Genomic DNA, 9,814 nt, shown 5'->3' on the forward strand with positions numbered 1-9,814 from the left:
CGGCCCAGAAGTCAAAGTGCCGGCCATAAAATAATTTTGCTATATTCCGTTAGATCTTATCCGTATGAGCATTTATTACTATGGCACCAAAGCTGTAGGGTCAATATATTCGGTTTTATTCGATTTTAAAAAACTGTATTTTTCATACATTTTTGGTGAAAATGTAAAGTCCCGGCCAAGTAACAATAATGGTATTATCCTTAGAACTTATCCGTCTGAGCATTTATTACTATGGCACCAAAGCTGTAGGGTCAATATTTTCGGTTTTATTCGAATTAAAAAAAAACTGAATTTTCATACATTTTTGGTGAAAATGTGAAGTGCCGGCCATGGAACAATATTTGTATATCCCGTTAGAACTTATCCATTTGACCATTTATTATTAGGGCACCAAACGTCTATGACCATTAATTAGTTTGGCTTTTGTTGGATTTAAAAAAAAACTTGAATTTTGTTTCATTTTGTATAAAAATAAAATATAACAGGCGCGTTATTTAAAGGATCGTCAGAATGTTTATTACTATGGCATTAAACGACTATGACCAATATTTTGAACTTAATTCGATTTTTCAAAAATCAAAAAAAAGTTTTATCTAGTGATAATGGAACTATCTTGCTAAAGGCGTAATATGGTGGTCGTCTTTTGAAAAATAGGTTTGCGTTTGACCACTACCTTACCTGATGGTGATACACGCTTAAGAAGCTACTTTTTTTTAAAGAAAAGTGTATACAAGGAATAAACAGTGGGGTGATAGAGGTACTATGTTATCGGCCGAGTAGCACCATGACATTGTGATAGGCATACTTGCAAAGTACAACTACCCGACTCCTGTTTTCCCTAACAGATACTTCAGACGTCATGCCAAAATACGAGTTTCGTCACTAGATGGCAAGCTTATCTTTGGAGGGTGGTAACCATTTACGGTCAAGGTGAATCAATACCATAATTCAACCTAAACTTAGGCCGTAATGTTGAGTCGAATGCAAAAACTACAGCCAACGTCATATCTAAAATCAGATAGTATTAATATAGAAGTTCACCTAACAACACACAAAACAAAAACACAAAGTATTTATCTGACTAATAACTAGTCATTGGGAAAGCTCTACTTGTTGTCATTGTTAAAATGTATAAAAAAAAGATTTTTTTAAAAGTCCAATAAAAGCCAAAGTCGACATTTGGTAGTATAGTAAAAATACGTTTCAAGTCGTTTACCAAAAGATTTGACTTATTTCGTTTCGCTGGCTGACATTTTCCCATTTGAACCAAAACGGAAAGAGAGACGAATAAAAAGTCAAGATAACGGTCAAAAATGTTTTGCACCAGATTATTAAATGTTCTAAAGGTCCTTTTTGTAATACGCCTGTATACCTCTTTTTCCCAACGGACATAATATTATTTTTTACAAAATGTATGAAAAATCGAGATTTTTAAAATCCAATTAAAGCCAAACTAATGGTCATACACGTCTGGTGTCATAGTAAAAAATGTTCAGAACAATCTACTCGAAAAGTTTGACACATTTTTTTTTCTCTGACCGGCACTTTCAAATTTGGGCCGGCCAAAGTATGGAAAGCCGATGATCTCCTTTGTAATATATTTTGAATGGAATGTTCGATTTTAATAATTCCATGCAAAGATATCTATATATTATAGGATATATAGGATGCTTTTGGCACGAGAGAATGTCATCATCGAGGAGCAACATGGTTTTGTGCAAGAAATTGGGAGGCACGAATACCTACAGATATTATTTACTTGGACTATGAACAAGCTTTTGATCGAGTTCCTGTCACACGATTGATTGCTAAATTAGAGCCCTTTGGAATCAGAGACAATGTCGTGAAGTGGATTGAAGACTTCCTGTCAAATCGCACATTCTCTGTGCGCATCGGAGAATCATACTCTGTTCCCAGAAAAGTCCTCAGCGGTGTGCCGCAGGGATCGGTGTTAGGACCTATTTTATTCAGTATCTACCTTACAAATCTTAAACATGGTATCATGTCTGATATATCACTCTTTGCAGATGACACGAAAATAACGGGGAATCCACTTATTAGCCATAATATAATCCAAGATGATCTTGATAGAGTAATTGCTTGGACCCGAGATTGGCTAATCACATTAAAAGTAGACAAATGCACTGTGTTGCATGTTGGCAGTAACCACCCCACGTTGAGTTACACCATTGACTCAAAACCTCTCGAGTGTGTTAAATAACAAAATGACCTTGGCATAACGATAACACATAATCTAAAGTGGGACGAACACATTATTGGAATCACTAAGAAGGATAACTCCCTCGTATACATAATTAGAAAAGCTTTTTATCATATAGATACGGAATTGTTTCTTAGGCTTTACAAAACTTACTTACGTCAGATGGCTGTTAGAACATGGGTTTCATCTATGGAGACTTTACTATAGGAAGGACATTGCACTACTAGAGAGAGTCCAAAGAAGAGCAACAAAGATGGTGACAGTACTGGCTGGCCGGAGTGGATCTTAGCGGGGGCCGCAGGACTCTCACCTCTGGCTTGCCTTCATTGGCCAGCCAGAGTGGGGCGTTAGAGCTATACGCTCGCAAGGTGGAAGTGAAAGATGCATAAGTCGCGAGTTGGTAAGGCGGGTAAACCGCCTCGCAGAAAGCGGTGTACACCTCTTGACACCCTGAGATGCTCACAACCATGTTGCTGCCTTGCCGTCCAGTCGCGTCGGCTAGATAGGTGGCCCAACCAGTGAGTGACGAGTCACCGCCTGCCCAATATATCTCTGTAATTAACATTGGTCGAGCAGGCGCCATAGTCCCCCATAGCCCCAGTATCCCGGTTCACTAACCCCCAACCCAATAGCCCAGTTCCTTTTGTTCCCATAATCTGCAATAGTCCTACACGAACCAGGAATTGTCTTTGGGTGCACTCCCATAGTGCATACAGGGATAATCGCCGGTTGGTGTCACAACACATTTAGAGTAAATTGTCTTAAGGGGCCTCTACGTGTTAGCTTCGGCCCCACGCACGCCTTCCAAAAGTCCGGGACTCCATGACAGACCCGACCCGAGACATGGAAACGAGATACAAATAATAATAAGATTAAAAATAATTGAATAAAAAATATTTTCCCATGATTCGGGAATTTTTCGGGTGTTTATTTTATTTTCCCATATTTTCCCGATATTTTTTCTTTCCCACCCAATTTTTTCTTTCCCTGCCCATCACTATCTGGGAGCCATCCCACTCGCGGCAGACGGAGTACTGCGTGGCGGAAGGCAAAAGATATACTACCCTATTTTCCTTAAAAAAGTAGCATGGAGAATACTACACCGAGAAAGCGTTAATTTCTAGTTCTATACATAGTATGACCATCATAAAGCCCAGTTTTCCAGACGCATAATAGTTAAACAATGAGGTTTGGGTTATAAAAGGACATTGGGTTACGTACGACTTTATTAGTAGCATTACTTTATCGACTCTATAATGGGTATGGGTTATCATGCTTATGATAACTTGTGTTATACTGCCCACCCCGATAGGGATGTAAAAAATAGTAACAATAGTATTATAATAGGATTATGTTTGCCTTTATTTTTTTCATCTGGCAATCCCAGATATCTATGTTTTAGGGATGTGATTCGCAGATGTTACGATTCGAGTAATTATTTTATCAAAATATCAAATTCAGCCCAGTAAGAGACATACCAGGAAAATCTACTTATCTGACATCTGTTCTATCCGCCACGTCATTACATAAAAGATATCCATAAAATAAAAAACGTATATTAAGCAGTCAGGTGTTTTTATTTATAAAATAATACTAATTTAGTGTAGCTATACTATATTCCTTTCCTTGGTGGAGTGGTGTATGCTTTTTTCAGTTCCTTTCCTGCATTCCCCTCATTTGTTCCTTCCTTTTGAGTAGCTGAAAAACGCCGACATACGATGAGGGACAATAAATATCATGCTCTGTTTCTTTTTGTCATACGAAACTAGCAATTATTTTTCTTTTTTCTGTGCGAGTGAATAGGATATCCAGTCTTCTGTAGTACCTATACTCTTTCTACGATTCGAAATTTCGAATACTTCCATAACTCAAGTGCGAATCGTATATCCGTTGTAGTCAAAGGCGCATATATATATAACCACTACGTTTTATAAACCCGTCAGCGAATGACTTATCTATCTTAGGTTTGATCAACCCTTTCGGGCTAACCCTAATCAAAATAGATTCGGCCTTTAACTGATGTATTTTTAAACATTTAAAGAAAGTCATGTATTGTTGAACAAAACATCGAAAGTGTTTCGGAATTTTTGGACGATTTTGGCGTTTGTTACGAGTAGACTCAAGTTTACCGCAAGCAAGAGTTCGCGAACAACACTATTTGCTATCTGTCAGCCGTTCACTCACTGCGCCATTTTGCTGCATTGTTCTAGTGTTCGTAACGTTGATTAGTCATTTGGAAGTCCTTCTTCCGTTGTGGTTGACTGTTTAGTGAGCATTGCGCTCATCTGATAAGAATAATATCTTTAAGTGATTAGTATCCATCTAATAGCAATCACCATGCGGCGAGTACTATCCTGTTTGCCAGTGGCACTGCTATTTTTAGCCACTGTGGTTCCCTCAAACGGACAAAGTAAGTGAATTTAATATACATAATGGTGACATATGAAAATTAAATTATTGTTTTGGTAGCAATTAGGTGTGTAAGGGACGAAATTGCTAGTATATGGGTCAAGCATAGACATTCGGGGACAGGTCGCAGCTGATCGATCGTGGCCGCGACGGTGATGTCACTAGCAGTCGGGGCTGGTGTCGCATCACACCACGCATGCCTTGTCGGTGTCAGACGTGCGGCTGTTCCTGCTAGTGTCTCGGTAGATAGCGCGACTAGTCGGGAGTAGCGTAGCGGGCGCCCTTGTCGCCGAGGTCAGAGACTCCACATCGTTTACCTAGTGCATTAATACTACATCACACACACATACTTCGACAGGCCCAGTCCATCACGCTATACCATCTATACTATGCTTCTTATGAAGAGCCTTTCACAAACAACCAAGTATCAGGCAGGAATTCAATTTGAGAAAGATACCTTATAGGTAATGGGTTCTTTTAGAAAAAAGTTTCAAGAATAAAACAAATAATAATATTACTGAAATGATTGCGATAATGTATCAAACATTATCTCAATCAATTTGACTTATTTTGTCATAAAACAACTTTTATTTACATATGGAAAATACCCACATTTTATTATGTTGACTAAGGTGTAGTACTTATACAGTATACACACACCAAGATTTTGTGTAAGAGTGATATTACATCTTTCAATCAATCATCACTAAAGATTCAAAGATAATTCAACCTTTTTATAACTGCTGTATTACTGTTTATCAAAAGATTGACCACAAACCATGGTTTTTTGGCAACAGGATATGGCCCATAATTATGAACATAGTGGAGTCATAATGAAGTTTATTTTTCACTAATTGGCACTAATTTTGTTGATGCTTGTTTGAAAGATGTACCTGTGCTCTACAAACAAAAGTAAAACTATTTATATGTACTATTTATATAAGTAATATGTTGTTACATGAGCCATGTCAGGGGCCTTTCGTGGTTTAATAATAACCCTGACACCAGGGTTGATGTTTGGTAATTCACCTCACAACCCACACAATTGTCGAAGAAGAATATATGAGTATAATATAATAAAGGTAGCTGTTGGAGTTTTTGTAAAACTGGGAAACTACAGTCATATACTTAACAAATAAAATGTAATGATAACGGTTGTCATGTAGGTAGGTATGTGTACACAGTAATGAAGTTAAAACAGTCATTCCATTTCTGTTTGATTAAAATATTAGCTTGTTTACAGCCATATTTTTTCTATATAGAACAAGCTTGTTCAGTGGAGAAGGGGGCTAAAAAGGCCACATTGAAGCAGTTCATCTAAAAAAGCAATATTGCAATATGCCATTTGTCCAATAGCAATATTGTTTTTAGATGAAATGCTTCCATGTGGTAAATAATTAAATAAATTACCTATTACTTTATAGATTTGGTGAAATAGAAAAAAAATATATACATATAGATAACCTAAATAACCTAAATAAATAACCTATATACGTCCCATTGCTGGGCACAGGCCTCCCCTCAATAAACTGGAGGGGGTATGTATATATATACTCCTTCTTATCTTATACCCCTATTTATATTTATTATATTTATTTAATTGATAAAACAAAGTAATTAGGTATACATAATATGTTGGGTAATGGGAAAACTGTTAGTAAAACTATAAGCAAATAAATGTTATCTATTTAATTAGTTTAATGTGCGTAAGCTAGTCATCGAGATATCTTCTTAGACAATGTTTGAGAACACAGATCTGGCAATGAGCACATACACACTGATACTGAACATTTGTTTTTACAACTGCCGGTGATAGCGGCCGATCTCCGCAGCGTAATCTGTGACGTCCGCGTCGCTAGCGCTGGCTAGAGACGCGGACGGTGCGTGGCGTCCGCAGAGGCGGCGGCGGCCGAGCGCGAGCTGGTGGTGGGCGCGGGCGCGCCGCTCGTGGTGGAGTGCGCGCTGCGGCCCGAGCAGCGCGCCGACTGGCGCCTGGACGGCGGGCCGCCGCCGGCCGACATGGCGGCGGGCGAGGCGGCGGCGGCCGGCGCGGCGGCGGCGGCCGGCGCCGCGCTCACGGCGCGCCTGGCGGCGCCGGCGGCGCGGCCGCACCACGCCGGCGTGTACGAGTGCGCGCGCAGCTCGCCGCGCGTGCGCGTGCGCCTGTCCGGTACCGCCCGCCGCCGCCCGCCCATATATGTTTTCTTTGCTCCGTAGCCGCCCGTTTTCTGTTCTTTCTATTTGGATTCGATAGCGTTAGTCGCTAGTTGTCGTTGCACCGTATGATTTGTCTCCGTCCCGTAGGCCTCTCCGTCTTCGGCGAGAGGAGTCGCTCCGTCGGTGGCCTCGATGTGATCTCTGTGCAGTAGTGAGCGGCGGAGGGCCGCTCCTCGCTACCTCGTCCTCGGATGTTTGACGTTTTGTTCGTTATTTAGATTTTAGACGCTTCCTTATTTTCTGTACACGTAGATAAGACATAAGACGGTAGTAGATTTCACAATTCGCTTATAGATATCGCCGTTCGTATCGCTCGAGTAGACAGTAGATTAGTTTTTATCCTAATTAAAATTAAATGATAAGGTACCGCCACGGCACCTAGTCGCCACCCGGCTCCGCCCGCGTCCTGCAATCGGATTGCCAACGCTAGCGTTACTCGCACGGGTCCGACGCTGGTCAGATCGACTCATGCTGGATAGCTCTACATGACTTCTTCGCCCAGTGTAAGTTGGCACCGCGTGGCGCGCGCGCGAGGCGGCCGCGGGCCGGCTCTGACCTCGAGTGTGTGTGTGCAGGCGCGGCGCCGACCACAGACGCCGCGGAGGCCGCGGGCGGCGCCGACGACGGGGCCGACGCCGGCAAGGTGGAGTACTTCGACCTGCGCGGGAACTTCTCCCTCGACTGCAGCAGTCTCGGCAGCGCGGAGCCGCTCGTCTGGTGAGTACCTTCGTGCACGACCGACTGACCGACTTTATTTTGACTGGAAGCTTGTGGTAAATGAAAGTTTGTTCAATTATGGTTGACACATGATACTTCAGAAACAATCGGGTCGATCGCTCATTAAGCTAACTCGGCAACTGAAATGCCGACGAGCGGACGGTGCTCGGACTCTGCGCATGGTTATTGTCGTCGTAGCAATTAATTAAAGCTTCTCTATACCTTTCGATAGGAGTATGTACAGTCATGTGGCAATTTAACTATTTATAGCGACTAAACGTTGAGTGTTTATATTCATTTTCACATACATAACTGCGTAGGGTATTGGCTTTGGTTAGGTTTGGCTTTATATCTAGGAATCACCGTGTAATAGCATGCGGACGTGTGTTGCAGGAGGAAGAACGGCACGGTGCTGGAGCTGTCGGAGCGGGGCCACCTGGTGCTGCTGCCGGCGGCGGGCGGGCCGCGCTCGCTGCTGACGCTGGGCGAGCGCGCCGTGGAGGCCGACTTCGGCAACTACAGCTGCAGCGCCGGCGCCGCCCAGCTGGCCTGGCAGCTGCGCGTGCGGCCCCACGCCAAGCTGCCCGCCGACACCAGCGTCGTCGAGGGCCAGAAGCTGAAGTTGGTGTGCAAGCTGGTGGGCCGGCCGTACCCGGCCGTCGTGTGGACCTTCAGCAACTCGTCGGAGACGGTGGAGAACGGCACGGAGGTGACGGCGGCCATGGGGCCGCGCGCGGCGCTGCGGGCCAGCGAGCAGGGCGTGGAGGCGGGCGAGCTGGTGCTGGAGCCGGCCGAGCGCGGCGACGCGGGCTGGTTCCGCTGCGCCGCGGCCGGCGGCCAGGGCACGGCGGCCGTCACGCGCCTGCGCGTCAAGGACATGTACGCCGCGCTCTGGCCCTTCCTCGGCATCTGCGCCGAGGTGTTCGTGCTCTGCGCCATCATCCTGGTGTACGAGAAGCGCCGCACCAAGACCGAGCTGGAGGACTCGGACACCGACAACCACGACCAGTGAGTGCCCTCTGCCATGTCCTAGTAGCTTGCCCTACGTCCCGTTGCTGGTGTGTTTGACAGTGTTTGCGAGTGGCGGTCAGAGGAGCTAACGCGCCGCTGTTGTTATGTATTGCAGGAAGAAGTCGTAAGCAGCGCGGGCCGCCGCCCAGCCCCGTGGTCGCCGCCGCGCGCACCATTGTGATTTTGGAGTTTTTGTTTTTCAAATCTTTAACCAAATATATTGTTAATTAATTAATTAGGGATAGTGACACGATTGTAGTAGGCCGCCCGCTTCACTTTACGCTCGCGTTCGATGCGGGACGTTGTGGGACGAGACGGTGCCGCGCCCCGTCGAGGTAAGTTTAACGCAAGTAGGTACTTAAATACTACGGACGTCCTTTTGTATCACTTGTACCGCTCCGCGTTACCGAGTTAATTTACAAAAACGAATATGTTTAGAACCCCCGCCGCTAACGTATCCCTGTGCGCTTTAAACGTTTCCACTCGTAGAGCATCGATATTATAAGCGGAATTATACCGAATTAACATTTTGATATATTAATATTATGTTGAGTCTTCTATCGTTTATGTTGTAAATAATGGGTGTACAATTGTACATAGTTGCCTGTAGCGCGAGTAGACGCGCCCTGTGACGTGGGCCGCCGCCGCCGCCGCCGCCTGCTCGGGTACAACCAGTAACAAATAAATTATGTATTCAGTTATACACTTGTCTTTTCTTTGCAACCATCTCTTGTGCCATCCTCAGTTTCATACCTAATCATTGTCTGCCAATACAAAGAATTTTGAGAGGATTTATTTGAACCAAGAGCCAGCGGCCGCCTTGCGCCAGTCTCGTTATTTTATACGAGCTGAAAGTCCCAGAAGTACAAACTAAGTAGCGACGCTTCACAGATTTATAAAGGACATGCTCTATTTTGTCTAAACCAACCAACGAAAAAGATATTTCTTAGCTATTGCTAGTAGCACCCAATAGCCTATTCTTCTTCTTGTCGTGTCGATGGCAAACTAAATTGTATCGGCCCAAAACTATTAGATTTATAGGATGAAAAACTATGACAACAAGATGTCATCCGTCAAAATGATTTGAAGATTTGAACCGTTGAGAGCGAAACACTTCAACCCATCTTAGCTGTAGAGTTGGCATCGATAGTTGACGAAATTATACTAATGTTCAGTAGGTACTATTGGGTAGTTTCCTAGGCTCGTTTTTGTATAACGTCATAGCTTAGGGTTGCTTTT

At 43.8% G+C, this 9,814-nt stretch overlaps 1 protein-coding gene across 1 annotated transcript; it reads left to right on the forward strand.

Annotated features, from left to right (window-relative positions):
• The first annotated feature begins 4,376 nt into the window (after nucleotides 1–4,376).
• LOC126374572 (neuroplastin) lies at nucleotides 4,377–9,278 on the forward strand. Its single transcript, XM_050021259.1, has 4 exons — nucleotides 4,377–4,631; nucleotides 7,423–7,564; nucleotides 7,958–8,572; nucleotides 8,691–9,278. The coding sequence occupies exons 1-4, from the start codon at nucleotides 4,559–4,561 to the stop codon at nucleotides 8,701–8,703; spliced, it is 843 nt and encodes a 280-aa protein (XP_049877216.1). The 5' UTR covers nucleotides 4,377–4,558; the 3' UTR covers nucleotides 8,704–9,278.
• Nucleotides 9,279–9,814: the final 536 nt, after the last annotated feature.

The sequence above is a fragment of the Pectinophora gossypiella genome, chromosome 17 (genome assembly GCF_024362695.1).
Source record: "Pectinophora gossypiella chromosome 17, ilPecGoss1.1, whole genome shotgun sequence".
Lineage (NCBI taxonomy): Eukaryota > Metazoa > Arthropoda > Insecta > Lepidoptera > Gelechiidae > Pectinophora > Pectinophora gossypiella.

What these genes read in the sequence shown, in the direction of transcription:
- LOC126374572 (XM_050021259.1), top strand. Translation starts at nt 4,559, where the DNA reads ATGCGGCGAGTACTATCCTGTTTGCCAGTGGCACTGCTATTTTTAGCC. An exon ending in GGTTCCCTCAAACGGACAAA is followed by an intron (nt 4,632 to 7,422) that starts GTAAGTGAATTT and finishes GTGTGTGTGCAG; the next exon opens with GCGCGGCGCCGACCACAGAC. An exon ending in AGCGCGGAGCCGCTCGTCTG is followed by an intron (nt 7,565 to 7,957) that starts GTGAGTACCTTC and finishes CGTGTGTTGCAG; the next exon opens with GAGGAAGAACGGCACGGTGC.